This window comes from Lipotes vexillifer, unplaced genomic scaffold, assembly GCF_000442215.2.
Source record: "Lipotes vexillifer unplaced genomic scaffold, Lipotes_vexillifer_v1.1 scaffold299, whole genome shotgun sequence".
Lineage (NCBI taxonomy): Eukaryota > Metazoa > Chordata > Mammalia > Artiodactyla > Lipotidae > Lipotes > Lipotes vexillifer.
Genome location: NW_006784347.1, coordinates 3,377,041 through 3,399,531, shown reverse-complemented (window position 1 = coordinate 3,399,531; position 22,491 = coordinate 3,377,041). Strand labels below are relative to the sequence as shown.

The 22,491-nt window shown below is 44.8% G+C and overlaps 1 protein-coding gene and 1 pseudogene across 2 annotated transcripts in view; one reads left to right on the top strand and one right to left on the bottom strand.

Moving 5' to 3' along the window:
- Positions 1–1,463, bottom strand: part of PSMD12 (proteasome 26S subunit, non-ATPase 12) — a 25,045-nt gene extending 23,582 nt beyond the window's left edge. For both annotated transcript variants that reach the window (XM_007456789.1, XM_007456788.1), the window contains exon 1: positions 1,277–1,463. In XM_007456789.1, the coding sequence (XP_007456851.1) occupies positions 1,277–1,384 (108 nt within the window). In that variant the 5' untranslated portion in view covers positions 1,385–1,463. The remainder of the gene's footprint in view (positions 1–1,276) is intronic.
- Positions 1,464–20,141: 18,678 nt separating this feature from the next.
- The window catches only part of LOC103089172 (RNA-binding protein 4B-like), a 42,529-nt pseudogene continuing 40,179 nt past the window's right edge, over positions 20,142–22,491 (top strand).

The window sequence follows — 22,491 nt, the reverse complement described above, 5'->3', positions numbered from 1 at the left end:
CTTTCCCTAACCTTGTCTTTTGTAAAGCCCCACTAAATTCTTTTTTGGAAAAAAAGGGAAGCATTAAAAGGGTTCTTTCTGAGAATTAAATGTGAAGTATTACTTGACACTCCTCCTGCCCCTGAATTTAGTATGTTTTAATGTACTTAGGTAGTAAGCTCCTTAAGAGACAAAAACAACCCTATTAGTGAATGCATCCCAGATGAACAGCAATACATGTTTGTGGCTGGATTGACCAAGGAATTTAAAGAGGCCTGAGCACAACCCTTAACAATGTTCCCTGATGAAGGTGATGCAACAACCATCCAAACCCTAGTCAGGCACCTAGGTTTAAATCGCTGGTTCTACCTATTGCTAATTGTTAGGATGGACAGACAACTCTAAGCCTTGGTTCCTTTACATGTAAAATGATACACAAAGTTGCCTGACACACAACATCCCATGTTGCACGATAAATGTTCGGATGAAGTAAAATTTCTATTTCATGGGAGATATGCAGCTGGGCTAAACTACTGTTAACGACCTCCATTAATTATGTTACTTTATACTTCTGTGCCTGTTTGTCTTTACTCGTGCAGTTCCCGCTCCAGGGATGACTCCTCCCCAACCCAATCTTATTCTGCAAGGCCTGATACAAACGTCAGCTTCTCTGTAAAACCCTCCCTTAACCGACCAGTAAAAACGAACGGCTTCCTTCTGTGTTCCAGTAAGACTTTCATACTTGTATGGCACTCACTACCACGCGTAACTTGTGTAATTTGTTGTGTACACGGACTCCTTAGGGACAGGGGTCCTGTGTTAATCACCTTCGTCCCTGTCCCTTTCCTGTCCCTTCTCCTGGCCAAAGGCCCAACACATCGCCACGATGCGTACGCAACTTAACCAGAGAAACTGATTCGACAAGAGCAAGAGAATTAAACTCTCTGATCTAGCGTGAATGCTGAAGCGGCCTTAATCCCTGAGAAACTACTCAAGTAAACGTGAAACAGTATCCAAGAAAAGGTAAAAAGTACTAATGGAGCCCCAACTCCTAAGGGAATGAAGTGACCATCTGTCCTGGAGAGGTTCTGGGAAGCTGTATGCACTAGCGTACTCCGGCTGCGGGGTCTCCCTGGTCAGGCCGACCTAGGAGCTCCTACTTCTGCAGGCCTAGCTCGGGCCGGGCAGGCAACAGCGGGTTGCGCGCTCCAGCCCGCTGGCCCCCTGAGGCCTAAGCAAGCTCGGCGCCGTGACTCAGCCCCTGGCGCCCGCCAACAGCCAGCCGGCCTCCCCTCACCTTGGCCAGCTTCTCGCACTCCGGCAATCGCTGATCCACCGTGGCGCTGTAGTCCACCTCCATCTTGACGATGCGCCCATCTGCCCGCTCCGAGCCGCTGTCCGCCATGGTCCCTACCTGAGCGTCCGTTGATGTCCCCCTAGTTCGGAACCACTCGTCACCCACACCGGAAGCAGCCGGCGCACCCGCTCAGGCAGTGCGTCGGCAGCCCGCGCGAAGGACCCCACGAGGCCCCCTGCGCTGGCCTCCAGGCAGGCAGCGCCGCGGACAGCCCTGGGGGCGGAGCTGGGGCGCGAGGCTTGCTCGTGCACCCTACGTCCGGTTTTGTCTTTGCTGACAGACTTCTCATCTATAGTTTGCGGTGAGAAAAGCTAGTGTAATCGAATAGGCTATGATACATATTCTTACACCTCTGCTTTGAAATATTATGATTTCTCAGAGCCGTGGGCAAGTTGCTTAACTTTTCTTGGATCTCGGTTTTCTCCTGTCTATAGGAGCAGGCTGAAATAAACACCGAAGAAAAGAGTTCTCAGGTTTCATCTGGTTGAGAATCTTGGCTTAATCTGTGGGATCTCTTAAAGTTAATAAGAGAAGGTATGGCAGTGGCTGAGTAGTATAATAGGTAAATATTGTGTTTGTAAGAAGAATCTTAAGAAAGACGTTTTATTTGCTTTCCCTTTCCAAACTCTTATGAGCATCAAAAGAGATCACGTATATCCGAGCCGATTTTCCAATTAAGGACCATACAAGTTTTCTTCATTATCATCCACACCATCTGGGTCCCTTTTTTAAAAAAAAAGCTTAAGATCCTTGAACGTGAGAATGAGGCTGTGTGTGGTGTGGTCCAAGTGTCAACAGTAGCCTGGGAAGCAAACGGGAAATCTTGGAGCGGTCTACTGTTATGTTAGTGATTCTCAGTTTAATCAGCACCAACATCTCTTTATATATGCTGAATAGACCTTTTTAAAAAAAAAAAAAAAAATACTCTTTTGGGGACTTCCCTGGCCGTCCAGTGGTTAAGACTCTGCTTCCCATGCAGGGGGTGTGGGTTCGATCCCTGGTCAGGGAACTGATATTCCACATGCTGTATGGCTTGGAAAAAAAAATTAAAAAGAAAAACCAACAAAAAAAACTATTCTGGAATGAAAATCATGGATAATATAACCCATCTACACACATAACTAAAAAACAAACATGAAACAAGAAAACGTCCTAGCTGTAAAGGAGAAACATTGCAAAATAGCAAAATAATAATATATTTCAAAATATAAAGGCTAAAACATGTCTACAGTAGAAATACAAAGAAGTAGTCATTTGCTTGTACACATATACAATACAATAATTATAAATGCAAACATTACAGCTGCCACAGGTGTGTTCTTTTGGTTCCTCAAGCATAAGGGTGGCATGATTTTTCCAATATGGTGTACAACTTCTTGGTAAAGTTCTGACTATATCGAAGTATAATCTTCCATTGTTTTTCACATAGAAGAAGTCTTAGAAAATTTAGTGCGTATTAAAACTTCAAAAAAAAAAGCTTGGCATATGTATAATGGAGTTAGGCCTCAGACACATAAGGAGGTGTCTGGCAGGACATTGAAAAGTCTAATGGAATGTGAGACGATATTTTATTGTGTAGGTTTGTTGCATTGCAGTTGTTCAGCATCCCAATTACATGTTGATACCTTCCTCATCCACCGTGACTGTGACAACCCCAAATTCCCTTACAAATTTCGAAAGCACATTCTAACAGCTCGTTGAGACACACTAGGGTAAGATGTTTTCTGGCTCTACATTTGTTGGGCAGTTGCTTTGACTAGAGTAGACAAAAGGATTTGGAGTTCTACACTTTGTGTGAAAAGTTTGAAAAAACAAAAAGTAACAAAGGTGTGATGGACTATACAGATTTATTATTTACGGAACTCAAAAAATAAGAGTGTAAAGAAGGCGAATAGGTGGAGAAAAGTCAGTTGGCTCCACACCAAACTGAAGCCCTTCCTCTCTAGGCTTGGAGGTAACAGTAATGAAAGCCAATTGAAATCTAAGGAAAAGCTTGCAAAGGAAACAAAAATTTAAAGTGAAGTAAATAAAGAAGGATACCAGTAAAAGTCCGAGCAATGGGCAGAGAAAATAGGTAAAAGTACTGTATTATAGACAGACTCTTTATAAATCTATTATTTGAGTGAGCCTGAGATTAAATATGTGGCTTTGTGAGAAAGAAAGTGGTTTCAGAAGAGAAAAAATGGCAGTGGAAGAATAAGGAATCTAGGAATTCCCTGGAGGTCCAGTGGTTAGGACTCCAAGCTTCCACTGCAGGGGGCACAGGTTCCATCCCTGGTTAGGGAACCCGCATGCCACGCCTCATGGCCAAACAAAAAAAAAAAAGAATAAGGAATCTAAAATGAAGGGAGAAATACTGATTGGAAAAAGTTTATTCAGAAAGAACCATGGTAATATATATTATGTTACTAATTATTGAAAATAGTGTGCCTATATATTAATTGCTACATTGGTATATATATTTTTTCATATTTGGCATTTCTGGCACTTTCAGCTTATTGGCTGTGCACATATCTGACCCAAAGTTCCTGCCTTTGTGAAGTGAACATTCTAATGGGGAGGAAGACAGACAATCAGCATGTAAATATGTGCCAGGGATGATAGTGCTTGGGAGGTGGTCGAGAGGGCATCGCCAGTGAGCTAAGACCTGAAGTAAGGGAGTCTTGCAGGTTGCTGGGGGATGAAGATTCCAGGCAGAGGCAGGAGCAAGAACCCTGAGCTGAGAGCAATCAGATCATGCCTGGTTTGTTTGAAAAACAGAATGAGTAAGGGCGAGAGTTGTAGGAGATGAGATTTAAGGCAATCTGACCATTAGAAGGACTTGGTTTTTAATCTGAGTGAGATGGAGAACCAATGGGAGTTTGGGGCAAAGGAGTGGCAGGACCTGATTTACATAGTAAAAGAATCACTCTGTTTCCTAAGAGACGGAAGCTGTTTTCTGCTGGGCAGAAGCTGGGAGACTAGTTAGAAAGTTTTTGCAATAATGCAGGGGGAAAATGATGGTGTCTTGGACGAGGGTGCAGGCAGTAGAAGTGGTAAGAAGTGGCTAGATCCTGGATATAATCTGAAAATAGAACCAAGATAGGACTTGTGGTTGGTTATGAGAGGAAAGGGGTCAAACATGTCTGCAAGATTTTTGAGCTCAATCTCTGAAAAGATGGAGTTGCCATTTGCCAAGATGGAGCAGGCTAGGGACAAGAAAGTCAGAGGGAAAAGGACAGGAGTCAGTTTTGGATATGTTAATCTGAGGTGCCTATTGGGTATCCAAGTGACAATGCTGAGAAGGCAAGTGGATATACAAATGTCAAATTAAAGGGAGTCATTTGGGCTAGAGATTTGAAGTTAGGAGGCATTAACATACTGATGGTATTGAAAGTTGCAGGGCTTACATTACAGAAAACTTCCTGAAATGTGTGTAAAATATTTGTTTTTATTTATTTACTTATATATTTTTTTGGCCGCACCGCTTGCGGGATCTTAGTTCCCCAACCAAGGATTGAACCGGGGCAGTGAAAGCGCCGAGTCCTAACCACTGGACCACCAGGGAATTTCCAAAATATTTGTTTTTATAAATTGCTTATTTTAAAGGCAATGGGAGAACTTGATATTTTCAAGTCTGTTATGAATCATTTTGTAAAGAAAAATATTTTATCTTTTGGGTAAATGTCAGGTGAGTAAAGGCATACCTAGGTCATTGTATCCATTTACTCTTGCTGCTGTAACAAATAACCATGAATTTGGTGGCTTGAAACAAAAACAACTGATGCTCTCACAGTCTGGAATCCAGAAGTCTGAAGTCAGTGTCAGTGGGCTGAAATCAAGGTATGGCCGGGCCATGTTCTCTCTGGAGGCTCTAGGGGACAGTCAGTTCCTTGCCTCTTCCAGCTTCTGGTGGCTGTGGGCATCCTTTGGCTTGTGGTCTCATCACTCTAGTCTCTGCTTTCATGGTCACAGTGCCTTCTCCTCTTCTGTGTGTGTGTGTGTGTGTGTGTGTCAGATGTCCACCTGCCTTTCTCTTACACAGATACTTGTGACTATATTTAGGGACACCCAGATAATCCACGGTAGTCTCATCTCAAAGTCTTTAAGTTAACCACATCTGCCAAGACCCTTTTTCCAATATGGTAACATTTTCAGTTTCCAGGGCTTAGGGCCTGATGTCTTTGGGGGCCATTATTCAGCTGCACTGTAGTCACCTACGCAATTTCTAAACTGGGGTTTTGATATAAACGGTTACATACTCTTAATAGCAAACATAATTCCTTCTTCTCTCTGGGGACATTTAAAATGTTCCACAAAAAGTCAAATTCCATGACGTCTCTATGGCACTACATAGCTAAGAAATACTATTTCTGGATCTGTGTTGACATCATTTGATGATACTAGGTCAAATATAATTTGGCGTTAAAGAGTTACCGTAAGTTATGGTTGCACAGTTATTTCCTCTTAAAGGATACTCAGGGTCAAGGACAACGTCTTCTTTCATCACTAAAATTTCTCTCCAGTGAGTATAGGTTACAGATCCTCTCATAATTCATCTCAAAATATTCCAGTGTTTGCCAACTTCTGTGAAAACAGGTAATGCAATAAAAAGTGAAACCTTCATAAAATTTATTACTAGCTTATTTATTAAAAAAAAAAGAAGACAAAACCATACGTTTGGCCACGGGTCCTCCAGGTTTTTTTCCCATGTGAAGCAATTTGTACCACATTCATTGTCAATTAATCCTTATTTTATGAGCATTTACTGCACAGCTGTAAGCAATTCCACATCAAAGACATTCTCCGTATTTAATAGAGGACTGATAAATGGGTCTACACATAAGAATTGCTTTGGGACTTGCTTTGTGTAGTTTTAAGAATGAATTTAACATTTGCATAGGACCTAACAAGGTTAGACATACAAGTGTTTAAAACACACACACACACACACACACACACACACACACACGAATATATAGACATAGACTTCTCTGGAATTAAATAATGTTTAATAAAAAACAATTAATTGCAAAGTATAACTTTGATTTTCAATCGCCCTTAAAGAGGGGGAGGGGCATGTCAAAAGGACGCAGGAACCGACCTGGAAGAGCTACCAATGGCCAAAGCTGGACCAGTGTGAACAACAAAAATAACGTCGTATTGAATTATAACTCAAAGTACAGAAGAAATATGCCTGAGTCCACACTAATATAAATAAATAATTGAATGAACACACAAATGAGGGAGAAAGGACACATCTTGCAGGATACCATATTTGTGTAGATACCCTCCCCTTGAGGGGGTGGGGCTTAGCTCTGCTCCCTTGAATGTAGGCTGCACTTCAAGACTGCCTTCCAAAGAATAGAGTATGGAAAGGGAAAACTAGTCACTTTACAATAGAAAAACTTGGTAGACATTACTGTAACCAAATGGTCAAGGTTAAAGTTAAGCCCTTTATCAAGGGCTACTTGGCTAATAGAAAGCAGAGCCTGGGAATGAGAAGGGGACATCTTTATAGAACTGTGATATAACAGTTTTGTTCTGTTCCTTCTCTCCTTAGCTCTAAAACAAGTTGAAGTTCAGTCTCTTCAAAAGCTTCTTTGGAGTAGCTACATATTTAGATAAGATTAATGCATGTTACATAATACAGTGATTCTCCACTGCAGCAGTTCCCCCCCTCCACACCCATCCCCATATTTGGCAATGTACGTGGGTGGGTGGGATTGCTACTGATACTCAGTGTGTAGAGACCAGGGATGCTGCTGAATCCTACAGTGATTCTCCCAGCAAAGAATTATCTGTTATCAAATGTCAATAGTGCCAAGGTCGAGAATCCTGAACTTATATGCATACATCTAATAGACCTTGATTGGGTACCCACAATATCCCTCAAACCAGGCTACACTTTCCAGATGACACAATAGGACATGGTCCATCTCCTCAGGAAGCTTACCATCATGTTGGGGAATTGGAGAACAAGTGAAACCCTTCAAGTAAAGGATAAGACATTATATATATAAAGGCCACACTGGCCTACAAACCAGAACCAAAATGAATAGTCCAGATCAGTGTTCTGGGTTGTCTAGAAAGGTAAAGAGTTATCTAGAATGGCTCCATGTAGGAGACAGGATTCTCATTGGGCCTTGGTGAACCCACAGACTTTAGATCTAGTGAGGACTCTTGGTTCTTCTCTTTGCCCTTTGCTCCCCATCCACACTTTTTAATATGTGATGATCCGTAACTGTAGAGTGTACGTTGTTAATGGAACATCGCTACCATCCATAGTGATGAGAGCAACACCTTCAAGGCTCTTTGGAAATGGATATTGCCAACTCCATTGGTTGAAAAGAAAACAAAGATAGTTCTCGCCAGACTCTTGCTGACGAGGTGACTTAAAACATTTTAAAGCAAGGTGTCTGACCAATAGATGGCGCCCTCCTCCCTTGTGTGAATGAGTTATGAATGAATACGCTCTCCCTTTGCCCTCCCCTCTCCCAAGCGCTGTTGTGGAGAAAACCCATCGGTTCCCAAGTCCTATCCATATCTTTTAAATTCATCGTCTTTTCTTCATTCGCTGTCTAATTCAGACCCTCCCCGTTTGTCTCCTTTAGAATTACAGTCATATAAACCTCTGGCCTCTGGTATCCTTCTGTCCCAACCCATCCGACACACTACCATCAGAATCACTTTCCAACAACACATTGTCAGTGCCCTGCTGCTTAATTGTGTCCTGACGGAGGGAGTGGGAGAGGATTCTCTGTGAAGGCAGTGGCAAGAGCAGAAGGATAGAAGTAAGTGGAGCCCTTCTCTGGACAACAGAGTTTTTTCATTTGGCTGGAGTAGGGCTGGGGAAGGGTGATGGGGCTCTGTGGGAAAGGTAGATTTCAGAGCCTCGATCCTCCCGCCAGGGAATTCTAACTTTTTCACTTAGACCACAGAGAATCACTAAGAGGTTTTGAAGGCAGAAGGATTAGAGCTGTGCCTGAACAAGGGTAATGTGACCAGGCGTGTGGACTGACTGAAAAGGAAAAGTTCAGGGAAGAAGTCAGCTTAGCAGAGGGGAAAGGACAGAAGCATATATGTGGTAATTTGCAGTTTGCGAGATTCGGAAAAGTAGTTCCTCAACCGTAATATTCATCAGTAAAATACTTCATTATACAGAATCAATGTCAGGAAACATCTAGGAAAGCCAGGAATTTGTCCACCTACCCTGATGTCCTGTGTGCATATGCATGTGTGGCTAGCCAATACATCCCCTAGCTGCCTCTGGAAAGAGTTTTAAGTGCCAGAAGTGAAGCCACTACGCGTGTTTTAGTAAGAAGCAGGAAAAAGAAAAACAGCTTGAGCTTCCTCTGCGTATCACAGGCTCTCATGTGTTATTATTCAGCAGTACAGTGTCAGATTTAGATTTTCCACCTCGAGGAATTTGGTTTAGCTTCAATTAGTTGCTGTGAATCTTTCTGAGCCAACTCTGGGAAGCATTTATCTAGAAAATAGTTTTTCCCTAGAATATAAGCTGGATAGAGGGTGTCATTTTTCTATCAGCCTTTGTATCCTATTCACACAATTATAATTTCTCTCCAGCCATCTGGATGATTTTAGCCACAGCCCACCATAGTTATATTGGTTAATTACTTATTACTTATAATTTTTAATACTATAAGATTGAGGCCATCAGTATCGCCATCCAAAGCCCTGTGAGGAGCTGCAGGATCTTAGAGCACGAATATTTTTTTTTGAGGAAAGATGATGCTTGCAGGTTATTCTGCAAAGAGGCAACTGATGCATTTTTCATCCAGCAACTTTTCAGAAAAACAAGCTTAAAAATACCAGACAAATGAAAAACAGACTTCAGCAGTTACATGCAGCTTCCTGAGTAACTGAAGAATGTGCCTCTTGTGGTTAAAATGAGGGATCTGTTTAATATGGATGAAATACCAACACTCCAGGCATTTTCACTGACATTTCACAGTGACTTTTTGAACTTGGGGGTGCTGACAGGAAAACCTATTCTTGCTGCTCTGCGAAGCCTGCAGTCAGACTGCAGAGCAGGGCCAGGAGAGTTGTAAAAGGCTATGCTGGTTCATGTTCCCCCTGGTTTGTGTGTCTTTCTGTTTGGATTTCATTTTCATTCACATTGTTGGACTTTCCAGTTTCTGGATTCCTGCTCTGAAACCAGTTAGGAAACCAGGCAAGAGTTTGCTCTCCTGCTCCCAAATCCCATCGCCTCTCCAGAGCTGGACTTACTTACTGGACCAAAGTGAAAACGCTCTCGGTGGGCATTTGTAAAAACCTTCTCTAAAGGTCAAGGGGCACTTCTGTACCTTGGACCCAGAAACTACCCAGAGTGGCTGGACAGAGCACTGTGGCACCCGGGGTACATTTGAGAACAGATTCAAAGGGTAAAGGAGCCGAAGGGAGCCCCCTTTTCCGATCCTCCCCATCTCCGGCCGGCCTCGGCTCTCCGCGGCAGCCCTGCCGTCTGGCAGCAGCCCGGGAGAGACATGCTGTTTTGTTTAAATCCTCCACATTCTTTGCCATTTCCCCATTGGCCGGATGGGGCTACCCTCCCCGCCGAGGCGGCTGCTGATGTCAGCTTCGCTCGCGCTCGCTCCTCCCGCACCCACCTCCCCGGCCCGAGGCACACTGCAGCTCGGCGCCGACTCTCCGGCCCCGGCGAGGTGGCTGCAAACTCTCGGGCACGCACGGCGCTCGGGGATCCGGACTCGGGGGAGGGGACGCGCACGGAAGGCGCCAGCTTCCTCCCGCCCGCCCCTCGCAGCCGCGAGCCGAGGTCGGAGGAACCCGGAGCCCCAGTCCGGCAGAGCTGAGCGGCGGCGGCGGCTTCCCTTTTCTCCCCCAGCGAGCCCTGAAGCGCCTCGGGGACCGGCCCTAAAAAGAGCAGGAAATCTTGTTTACCGCCCGGGGAGCACAGCCGATCGAGCCTTTGTCTGGAAAGTCAGCATCTCTGGCTCCGTCAGCAATGTGTGCCTGGTGACATTAGCCTTGGGCAGACCGGCCGGAAAAGGGGGGTCGCCAGGTTCAGATCTGGTTTCCGAGGCGGATCGAGCGGGTGACTTTTGTGCATTCGTTTTAATTTTTGGAAATCTCTCTTTTTTTTCCTCCCTCGCCCGCTGCCGGGCATGTCCTGATCTGGCGCCCGCTACTACTGCCCCGGGCTGCCGATCAGAGCGGTTTCCAGTGGGTCTCCCTACCTCCCTGCCTGACTTTGCAACACCGCGTTCCAGGCGGATCGACCTCGGCGAGGAAGGAGGCGGGGGAGCCGCGAACACCAGGACCCAAGCCTTGACATGCTCTCGGGCGGAGAGGAGGAAGCCAGGACCTGAGCGCACCGCCGGGGCTAATTCGCCGCCCGGGTCCGAGCACGGGGCTCCGGGCGCTTTGCCCTGCGCCTGGGCGGCAGCCTTGTTGGTCTGGGGGAGCCCCCCTCTTCCTGCCTCGGGGGTCCACGGCCGGCAGGACCATGCTGCTGAAGGAGTACCGGATCTGCATGCCGCTCACCGTAGCCGAGGTAAGCGCCGCGCCGGGCCCGGCCTCGCCCACTCCCCGTTCCAGGCTCCGGGGCGCCGCGCCTCCCGGCCGGCGGGTCCACTGCGGGCGGCTGGGAAACCCTGGTGGAAAACTGCCTTCCAAACCGGGAGGCTGGAGGGGGAGGAGGAAGTGGAATTACTGCTTCCACTTGTCACCCCAGCAAGGAGGGCGGCGTTGGGTGGGGCGGTGGACTGCAGGTGTGTTTTCGGGGGGGGCACCCAGAATCCAGATTGCTGGGGATCAGAATGCGCCAAAGGGATTTGGTCGCCCCCTCCTTCCAATTAAGAAAATGAATAAAGCAAACCCAAGAGCCCCAAGCATGCCCTGGTAGCTGGGGGGGGGGCAATTTGACCTGGCGTGGGCCCAGGTTCCCCTCCCGCCCTTCGCTAGAAGGTTGGGGTAAGGGAGAAGCCCTTCGCCCTCGGGATTTGGAGGGCCCGGGCCCCGCCTCGGGGCACCTCGGAACCCTCGGGGGGTCCGTTTGGGCTCGGACCCCTTGCCATCGCCGCCAGACTGTGCGCCGCTCCCGCCACGCCCGCGCTTCGAGGCCCCCGGACCTGGCTTCTACCTTTCTCTAACCGCCTCGGTCGAAAACTTTCTGCCTGTCTTGTTTCTTGGGCCGCGGGGAGAGCTCTCTGCGGGCGAGCGGGGAACGGCGGGGGCTGCGGCGCGGCCACAGGGGGGCGCTCCAGCACGTGGGTGCGGGCCCGGTCCGGGTTCCCGGGTCCCGCAGCTTCAGGGCGAGGGGAGGGTGCTTGTCCTGGGCTCGTCCTCCACGCGCTGCTCAGGTTCCTTTCTCCCGAACCCCTCCCTCCCCACCCCCTTCCGCCACCCCAAGCCTCAAGCTCGATCTTTCAGGAAACGATGACTCAGTGAGGATTATTCAGGCCCCGGCTTTCCTTTATTCCCGCTCTGCCTCCCTATCTTTGGTGATTTCACAACTGCTTAGCGCTTGTCCAGGGACATCGTGGGAGCTTGAAGCCAATCAAGGCAATTTGAAACTTACCAGTGTGGTTTGGTGTGGCAACACACATGACACCGGCGACCCAAACCGTGTTTATGTTTAAATACAGTGCACTTAATCTGTCAGACATGTTACTGAGCCACTACTTGGGGAAGGGGCGAGGTGCTTTGGGGGAGAAAAAGGTGGGCACTTGTCTTCATTTGTTGTCTGGAGCAAGTGTTAAGGAAGAGCCATGTACAATCCAAGGCAAGATCAAAATATAGCTCCGAGTTTACAAAATGTATTCTAGGGACGCTGGCTGCCAAAGAGATCAGCCCCCACCCCAATGATGAACCGAGTGGTGCAGTTCATTGGCTTTGGAGGAGATAGCATTTGAGCAAGGTCTTAAAGGAGGGATGCCATGTGGGTAGGCAGACCGTGTAAATCACGTGGAGAAACAGCACACAATGCTATGTGGACGATGGGAGAGGCAAATGAACGAAACTGGTTAACCGGAGTTTTTCTAGAAAAGGTTGAGATCCTCTTACCCCTGAGCAGATGAGCTGGAGTAGTTCCGCTTGGAGGTGTGTCTGCTTCCACTCCATCTCCTCCTAATGACTTTATTTATTGAGAGGAGTTTGGGTTCTAGGGGCAATGCTGGTACTGCATGAAATGCCCCCCATTGCAGGTGATAGTCAAGAAAGTAACCAGCTCTAGAATCTTCTGTACTACCTACAAAATCTCTTTATTCTGTTTTTTTCCCTTCTCAGGCTTTCTTGAACCCTCAGGCACTGCTCTTTCTCCACTTTTTTTTTTTTGTACTGAAATAACTACAACTTTGGGGTGAAGTAATCATATTTGAGTGGTATAGGTGGAGGCCTTTCCTTTCTTGATTGGCAAATGAAATGAGACTCGGCCTGTAATATAATGTATAATTATGACTTAATTAATGTGTAACTCATTGGGGTCAAAGCATGATTCAGTGTCTGTAAGGTCATATTCCAAAGTAGTTTTCTTCTTTGTTAGTGAAGCAGAGGGGCAGTTTAGATTGAGGAGGGTTTCAAAGCGGAAGGATTCAGATTAACCAAGTCAGATGATGGATGAGGACGTGAGGCCCAGCTTGCCAGAGGTTAGACCCCTAGGGTCTGACTGGTAGTGAACCCCACAATCCACCATCCACCTTAGCACTGTGTCCTTAACTCTGAAAACTGGGAAGCCATTATCTTCAAAGGAGACAACTACCATCAACTTCGGTAGACTTTTAGAAACCTCACTTTTGCTACAACTCTTGATTTGCTTTGGGCCTGATTCAGCCTACATGAAATTTCTAGGATTTGTCCCTGTTCTGACAACCACAGTTAATTAGTAGCAATGTCCATACTTTTAAAAATGAGACAAATGCCCTTGTTTTGGAGAGTCATCAAAAGGACCAACACTGTATGTCCATCCTTTTTCCCTGGTCTTATCTAGTTTAACTCTTCTTGGAGGGGAGTGTAAGGGAGACTGGTGTGTTATCCATGTTTTGCAGATGAGTGAACAGAGATTCAGAAAGGTTAAGTATTGTGCACCAGGCCACACAACTAGTTAATAGCCAAGCCAGAACCAGAGCCATGGTAAAACCATTAGTATTTGTTTCTCGTTACTCTGCTTGCCCGTTACTCATGTTTAATCCAGAAAAAAAAAAAAAAATTCTTGAAAACAGATAAAGTCAGCACTATCAACTAAATGAAAAATCAAAGACCTTTTGAATTGGTATAGAGTGTGCTAGTTTCTACTATTTCTTTCGCCTTATTTTAACTCATAAAATATTCCTTAGTTCCAGGAGAGAAGAACAGCTCTGGGAGATAAAGCAAGTAAAGCTGAATTACAGTCTAGATCAGCGTTGGTGTTTTGTTTTTCAAACATTCATATCAGAGTAAAGGATTATAAGTAACATTCCATGGATTTATTTTTTTTATTATTATTATATTTGCGGTACACGGGCCCCTCACTGCTGTGGCCTTCCCCTTTGCAGAGCACAGGCTCTGGACGCGCAGGCTCAGCGGCCATGGCTCACGGGCCCAGCCGCTCCGCGGCATGTGGGATCCTCCCGGACCGGGGCACGAACCCATGTCCCCGGCATCGGCAGACGGACTCCCAACCACTACGCCACCAGGGAAGCCCCCATGGATTTATTTTAATTAAAAAAAAACCCCACTTCATTGGAATAGTCTCCTCATTTATTTTCAGTGTTGTTGTCTCTGAACTAAGCCCATTGGAAAGTTCTAAACAACAAAGGTCACTGGGGGCCAATAGTTGCCTATGAAGAGACAGTTGTCATTGTCTTCATTTGAAACATTTGGTGATATAGATTCTAGAATTTTAGACTTGGAAGGATCATTAGAGATGGTCTAGAGTTGAAGCGTTTCATTTTGTGGAGAAGACTAGAGCTATAGAAGGTGCAGTTAGTTGCCCATCTCACAGCCAAGGGCAAGGTCTAGGCCAGAACCCATAGCAAAGCTCTTTTCCTGGGATTCCTTGTTGGAAGGAAATATCCCTAAGCCGAATGTGCAGAGCAGGAGACTAAATCAGTCTCTAGTTGGAAGGTGGGTTGGAGACTCTGACCTTGTCTTCTTAGGGGAATTTTAGGGGTTGTCAGCTGCCCCTAAAGGTGGCCAGGGGCCTCTCTTTGAAGCTGCTTTTGTATAACAAGTCCACTGGTTTTCCTTAGATTGTATTTTTTTGGGGGGTAGCTTTTGGATGTGTGGCTCAACACAGATTATGGTGGAGTTCAAGGCCCTTCCCTCCTAAGCCACTCCTTGGTGCTGCCACCTGGTCCCAGCATCCTGATCCCAAACTGCATCTTCAGGACTCCGTGGAGCACAGTCTCATCACTCCTCCCTGACAGGTCCTTATCGGTAAGATAAGCATCTTCCAAGAGCTGAGCACAGCCCAGTATGATCTAAGGTGGGAATCTTTTCAACTTCATTGCTTGCTTTGGTGTTTAATACTTCCTGTTCTGACTGCGTCAACATTAATGTCTGGGATTTACTTGTGATCTTCAGGGATTTTTTTTTTTTTTTTTTGCGGTACGCGGGCCTCTCACTGTTGTGGCCTCTCCCGTTGTGGAGCACAGGCTCCGGACGCGCAGACTCAGCGGCCATGGCTCACAGGCCTAGCCGCTCTGCGGCACGTGGGATCTTCTCAGACCTGGGCACGAACCCGTGTCCCCTGCGTCGGCAGGCGGACTCTCAACCACTGCGCCACCAGGGAAGCCCGATCTTCAGGGATGTGATGCACGATGAAAAACAGAAACACTCCCCTCCAAGAAAAGAAGAAAGAGAGAGAAAAGAAAAAAAAAAAACCCAACTTTTTAACAGAATATTATTTTATTCTTTATCCTGGCAGGGAGCCAGCGCACTTTATCCAGGCTCCCCTGAGTCCCCAGAGAATTTTCTTGCGCACATTTCTGAGAACAGATTTGGGATAGGGGTGATGCCGTCTCTGGAATGACACAAATGAAGATGCCAAAATGCCCAACAGTGCTCCTTTTTGCTCCGTTTTAAAGCATTTTCGTGAAATGCATCTGCAAACCTATTGGGACAGAAATTCTTTAAGGAAAGAGGGTTTTTTTCATATATAAATTTTTTTTTTTTTTTTGGCTGCGTTGGGTCTTTGCTGCTGCGCACAGGCTTTCTCTAGTTGCGGCGAGTGGGGGCTACTCTTCGTTGCGGTGCGCGGGCTTTTCATTGCGGTGGCTTCTCTTGTTGCAGAGCATGGGCTCTAGGCGCGTGGGCTTCAGTAGTTGTGATGTGCAGGCTCAGTAGTTGTGGCTCACGGGCTCTAGAGTGCAGGCTCAGTAGTTGTGACGCACAGGCTAGTTGCTCCGAGGCATGTGGGATATTCCCGGACCAGGGCTCCAACCTGTGTGTCCCCTGCATTGGCAGACGGATTCTTAACCACTGTGCCACCAGGGAAGGCCAGAAAAGAGGTTTTAAATTTGATATTTTCATCAACACTTTGTTTTCTGTACAAAGTGATATCCTTGAATGTAAAGGAGAAAAGACTCCTTGGATTAATCTCATAGACCTTTCTCCAGGGTTCCTCATAAACATAATTTTGGAATTTTTTTTTTTAAGAATGGGCAGTATTTTGACTTTTTTTTTTTTCCCAATTGTTAGCTTAGTTGGGAGGGACAAAGGCTGGGGTTGTGAGTGATTTCTGGGTGATCCCGTTAGCTTCTCTGGCCTGTTTCACAGTCATCAGGGAACACTGTTGCTCACTGCTGCCCAGCTGTCTCCCAAAGCTCCCTTCCTGGTTGTGAGGGGCACCCGGGAAGTGGGGGGCAGGTTAATGGATCAGTGCAAACCTTTCACCACTAATAGAACAGACAACGAGGAGCAGATGCTGTCTTCCTGGCCGGTCAGTGAAAGTGACTTTGTGGAGAAAGGACACTGCATTTTCCCTGTGATTTGGGTGTGAATGCCTGTCACATGAAACAGATTCTAGGCCTTGGGAGAAAAAAAAACAAAAACACTATTGTTAACAAAACCCTAGTTAAAAGTAGGTAGTAATTAACTTTTGCTTTTCATTACAAAGGGAGGGGGTGAATTCCCAAGGCTCTTAAAAATCAACTTCAAAACACTGTATCTGATTGAGTATAACTGATATTCAGGGCAAGTGAGGCATCTTCTCAGAAAGGCTCTCATTTTGGTGAATGGAGAATACTATTTTTCATAGGTAGTTTTTTTAAAAAAATAATCTATTTTCAACACTTAACCTCTTTAAGATCTCTTCCTTGCCCCAGAGTGTCAATCAGGGAAGTGTGCGTGTGTGTGTGTGTGTGTGTGTGTGTGTGTGTGTTTGTGTGTGTAGGGCAGAGGGTTCACAAAGATGTTTTGTTTTTTTTTTTTTAAATATAAAAGCGTGTGCACAGTGACAGGCAGTAAGTGTGTTTTTCAGGGGCAGCGATTATTGGAAAAGTACGTCGAGGTTCATTGCTTTGGCCGCCTGAGTGAGAGTGCAGGTGCCCTGGCTGGCCTCTGTGGATTCTGGCCTGCTTTCTGTTGCCTGGAGGTCTGTATGGTCAAGTAACTCTGAAAACTTTTTTGAAAACTAGTAAACATGTCTGCCTCTGTTCAGAGAAGAAGACAAGTACAGAAACCAGCTAGCTGATTTGTAGCAAGAAGTCAGGAAGGTTTTACAAATCTTTAGCAAATTCAGCTCTCTGGGAGACGAAAAAAAGAATTTCAGATTGCAGACTGCCAACTGCCTGCCCTCTGTGTCTCATGCTTGAAATCAGGAATTTTGTTGTATTCCCAAGTGGAGATTTTTTTGTAGGCTACATGGCAGATGAAGTTGAAGTGTGTTATAACTATTAAAACTGGAAAACAAATTATATCTGGAAAATGTAAAGTTTGAAAAAAGTATCTTATGAAAACTTAGAAGCAATTCATACAAACAGGATCTCAGGGGTGCAAACCTCCAGGGGGCGCCATTTACATGGAACCCAATGGGAACGGTGCAAAGTGATAGCCCTGCAGCTGACCTTTGTCAGTCCTCTCAAGCTCCCCAGCCCCTGGTGCTGTCATGTGTTAAAACTTGAGAGTTAATAGCAGTCTTGCAGGTTTATAAGTGGATATGTTACCTCCTCAGAGACATCTTTCCTGACCACTCCATATAAAATAGTTTTCCCCTATTATTCTCTACCTTTGCACTTATTTCCTTCATAGCATTTATCTTTAAAAAAATTTTTTATTGGAGTATAGTTGATTTCCAATGGTGTGTTAGTTTCTGCTGTACAGCAAAGTGAATCAGTTATACATATACATATATACACTCTTTTTAAGATTCTATTCCCATATAGGTCATTACAGAGTACTGAGTAGAGTTCCCTGTGCTATACAGTAGGTTCTTATTAGCTGTCTATTTTATACATAGTAGTGTGTATATGTCAATCCCAGTCTCCCAATTTATCCCTCCCCTCCTTTTGCATTTATCTTAATCTGTACTTGTTTACTTGTTTGTCATCCATCTCCATCACTATCTTTTCAATGTGTAATCCACATAAGAAAATACTAACAAGATCTTTTAATTTATTTTTCTTTCATACGAAGTCTTTAAAATCCAGTGTGTATTTTCCATTTGCAGTAGATTTCTTTTTTTTTATTAAATTTTTTTTTTATATTGGAGCATAGTTGATTAACAATGTTGTGTTAGTTTCAGGTATATAGCAAAGTGATTCAGTTATACATATACATGTATCTTTTCTTTTTCAAGTTGTTTTCTTTTAGGTTATTACAGAATATTGAGCAGAGTTCCCTGTGCTAGCACATTTCAATTCCCATTGGCCACTTTGCAGTGCTCAAGGGTCACATGTGGCTGGTGGCTGCCATATTGGATAGGGCAGCTCTAGTGCTTAAACCTTGGGTCTGGCACACAGTAAATGCTTGCTGAATGAATGAATGAGAAGAAGCTGAGAAAAATAGGAACCTTTTAGGAAAGCTGTCCCAAGATATTTTACTTCACACTAAGTTTTTCACTTAAGCTTTATACCTCTTGAAATTTTGCAAACTAGAGATTCTTTTTTATTAAAAACCTCCTCATTTTAAAATTCCACAGCAGTACCTCTGAGAAGTTTGAGGCCATTTCTTCCTGGGAGTTAATGTAATCAGTCTGCCTTCCTCCAGATTCCTGGAGGAGTATATTCAATATCTATTGTTATATAACAAATTTTCACAAACTTAGCAGCTCCATGTTCTTCTGGAGCTTGGAGTACTCTTCCAAGTTCACATGGTTGTTGGCAGAATTCAGTTCCTTGTGGCTGTAGGACTAAGTCTCCCCTTTCTTGCTGGCCATCAGCTAGGGGCCAGCTCTTAGAGGCCACCTGCTATTTCCTGCCATGTGGCCCTCACCACAATGTGGCCATTTGCCCCTTCAAGGCCAACAGGAAAGCATTTGCTCCAACTTTGAACCTCTGACTTGTCTCTGACCTCTACTCTTTTTCAGAAAGAATGATCTGATTAGGCCCACCCCCATTCAAGGTGAAGGAATTGTACATATACAGGGTGTGCACACTGGGAACCTCAGGGATCATTCTGCCTACCGTAGGGAGATGAGCTGAATTGAAAGTTTCTATTGGAGCAAAGAAGTCGTTATTTCTCGTATCTAGGAAACTTAGGGATCTGGAAGGTTCAGGCTGGCCCTGGGGCAGCATGAAAGTGTTTATCACAAATACTTACTGAACTCTTACTCTGTGCTAGGTGCTAGGCCAGGTGCTAGACCTGGTGCCAGGGATGGAGCAGCAAACAAGGCAGACACGATCCCTACCCTCTTAGAGCTTACAGTCTAGAGAACATTGGAGAAGTTTCCTTGCCATCTTAAAATAGATTATGGTGATGGTTGCACAACTCTGTGTAAATATATTAAAACCATTGAGTTGGTATGTAAAATACATCTCAATAAAGCTGTTTTTTTTTTTTTAAGAGGTATCTATGGATTTGTCCAGCAGAATAGACATCTATGTTCAGAGAGAGAGCCATTGACAGAAAGCATGGAAATTGAATTATGAGTACGAACACTGAAAAGTTATGGTCCCTGTTCTCAAGAAGATGACTCTGATTGTCCTGAATCTAGACAGCTTTCCAAAGGAGGTTGTTCTCTTCTGCAGCAGTGTGGGGAAAAAAAAAAATCGGCCAGATTTGGACTAGAATGACCACAATTTAGGTCAGAATTTGATACTTAGGGGAAAAAACATAATCACAACTTGAACAGGGCTTTAGGGTACCAGGCGGGGGGCGGGGGGGACGGACATTCATTGACAGATTTCACAATCCTCAGGAACAGCCCCCCTCCCCACCCCTAATCGGGGACAGAGGCTGGCACCAGCCATCATTAATGGAAGGAACTGTAAGTACCTGGCGACCTTTCTGGCTGTGGTTCCAGGTGCAGTTCTCTGCTTTCTCTGCACATTGAGTGGGAAATGATGTGTTGGCAGAATGAATCCTGGAATATGTGTTCTGGAGGAGATGATTCTGCATGGGAGTTGAGTCCTCTGCTTTATTCATCTCTGGCAGATGTCCTTGAGACTTTCCATCACAGGCTTCATTATAAAATAGACTATTTAAACTGTGTGTCAATAGTCTCTGTCTAGGATGGCAAAATCGTGCCGCATTAGACTGGGCATTCTCCCAGGATGACACAGAGTTAGAAGGAACCCCCCTGTGCCCAGGGCACACTGTCTCAGCCACTAGCTTTACCCGTGACAGAGAAAGGAGTATAGGGTCACTAGCCACTTCCTGGCTTATGGCCTAAGCAACATTATACAATGCTGTTTGTTGATTTAGAAACATGAAAGCCAGAGCTCACCAAGATTTTGACATCAAGTATAAAGTGAGTCATTCTTTCATTTCCCAGCACTCTGATAAAGGGGCCAGCTCTTAAAACTCCTTTTTAGACTTTAGTGGAAGTCGACTCATCCACCTAAACAAGTAGCTAATGTAAGTTCTTGATCAGATTTATCCAATGGTTCTTCACTTTTTTTTAATCTTTCTTTGTTTTTTTTTGCTTCTTTTAAGTTTGGGTGAAGCACGGCCTTCTGGAATTCCTGTTGTTCCCAAGCAAAGAAAAAACATCATCATCCTTTAATTTCTTTAGAATTAATCTGACAATCTTTAGGGTGTTGTTTCTTTCCCAGAATGAATCAGCTAGAGAAGTGAGATTGGCCAAACAAATGTAATTTGATGACAACCTGTGATAATGTTGCTTAAGCACCTAATCTAAGCAACTAATCTCCAAAGACTGCTCCCTGTCCCATGTCAAGTACACACACACACACACACACATACCATTTAGGTCTGGTTATATTTGCCGTATTAAGGTCAGATCCAGATGTTTCTGAGCATTAGTTTGTGTATTTGTGTACCCCAATTAACTGATCTGTGTATTTATTCAGAAGAAAATTTATCAGCTGGGGATAGAGAAGTCACCATGAACTTGGATGCTAATATAATTAAGTGATTGAAGCCTTCAAATGCATTAGGTCTTATTTGCTGGATTAGTTGGAGTTCCCCAAAACTCTCCAATATTTTCTAGTTTTAACCGTCATGGTGGGATTTATTTATTTATTTATTTATTTATTTATTTATTTATTTATTCTTAAAACGGCCAAGTTTCACTTATCTCTTGACTCTCTGGCAAGAGTGTTTCCAACTGGCATAGACCGTTTATAGAAATGGTGTAGGACCTTTTAATGAATACTGTGCCCACGCTTCCTGAAAGGTATCGTGGAGGACTGAATAGTCAGTAGGAAGTGCAGGGTTACACTGTTCATTTTGCTTACCTGAGCCATCTCTGTCTTCGTGTCTTACACAGATTGTGAAAGTTGCTTGCCCTGATTCTCTCTTTTTTAAACAATAAATTTATTTATTTATTTATTATTTATTTTTGGCTGCTTTGGGTCTTTTTTTTGCTGTGCGCAGGCTTTCTCTAGTTGCAGCGAGCTGGGGCTGCGGTGCACGGGCTTCTCACTGCGGTGGCTTCTCTTGCTGCAGAGCACTGGCTTTAGGCGCGTGGGCTTCAGTAATTGCGGCACGTGGGCTCAGTAGTTGTGGCTCACGGGCTCTAGAGCACAGGCTCAGTAGTTGTGGCGCACGGGCTTAGTTGTTCCACAGCATGTGGGATCTTCCCAGATCAGGGCTCGAACCCATGTCCCCTGCATTGGCAGGTGGATTCTTAACCACTGCGCCACCAGGGAAGTCCTCACTTTGCTTTTCTGTACATAATAAAATAGCACTATGTGCCTCGACGACGCATCCCGTGAAACCTGCTTGGAAAGTAAGAGTTTTAAAAATTCAGTTTCTGTTTTGTATGCTTGGATTGCAAGCAGTCACATTTCGCATGCAAAGGAGGCAAAGAGAAATTACCTTTGTCCAGCGCTTTCTTGTTTATTTAGTCCTTGTAATGGTCCTGTGAGTTGGATATTAGCATCCTATTTTACAGATGTGGATCACAGGTGCTTGCATGGCTATTCAGTGGTAGACCTGGATTCATGCCCATGCTGGTCAGACTTCCGAGCCCAGGCTCTTTGCTTTCCCAGTTCTGCCTTCCCTAGAATCCCAAAGCTGGAAGGAGCATTAGAGATTATTTAGTTCTATCCCAATACACACACACACACACACACACACACACACACACACACACCCCTTAAAAATTAAATAACTTGTTCAGGATTATCAAAGGAAATAATTGCGGGAAGGTAGTTCTTCTGTTCCAGTTAAGCTAAGAGAGTGGTCCATAAGCTTTATCTCCTACTGAACAATCAATTTTATTCAAGTATTAAACCAAGTGACATTCCTCAGTTTAACTTTGATAAATGAATCATACTCCTCTTTGAAAAGAAGTTTTGTAGTTCATGCTCTAAAAAGAGAACCACCCCTACACTTTGAGAAATTATTCCTTTTAATGGCAGTGACAGCCTTTGGCTTTCATAGACATCTTTAGCCGAGATGTTCACTGCTAAGCACCTGTAGGTTTCTCAAAATTAGTATCTGGAAATAACAATGGGAACAGACAAGTGACACCATGTTTCTGGCACATTTCGTTGAAAACTTAAACCTCTTCACATGGAGGTAAGCAAACTGGAGGGTATGAACAATGATCAAAATGTATTAGTCAGCACTGTGTACTTTCCCTTCCTGCT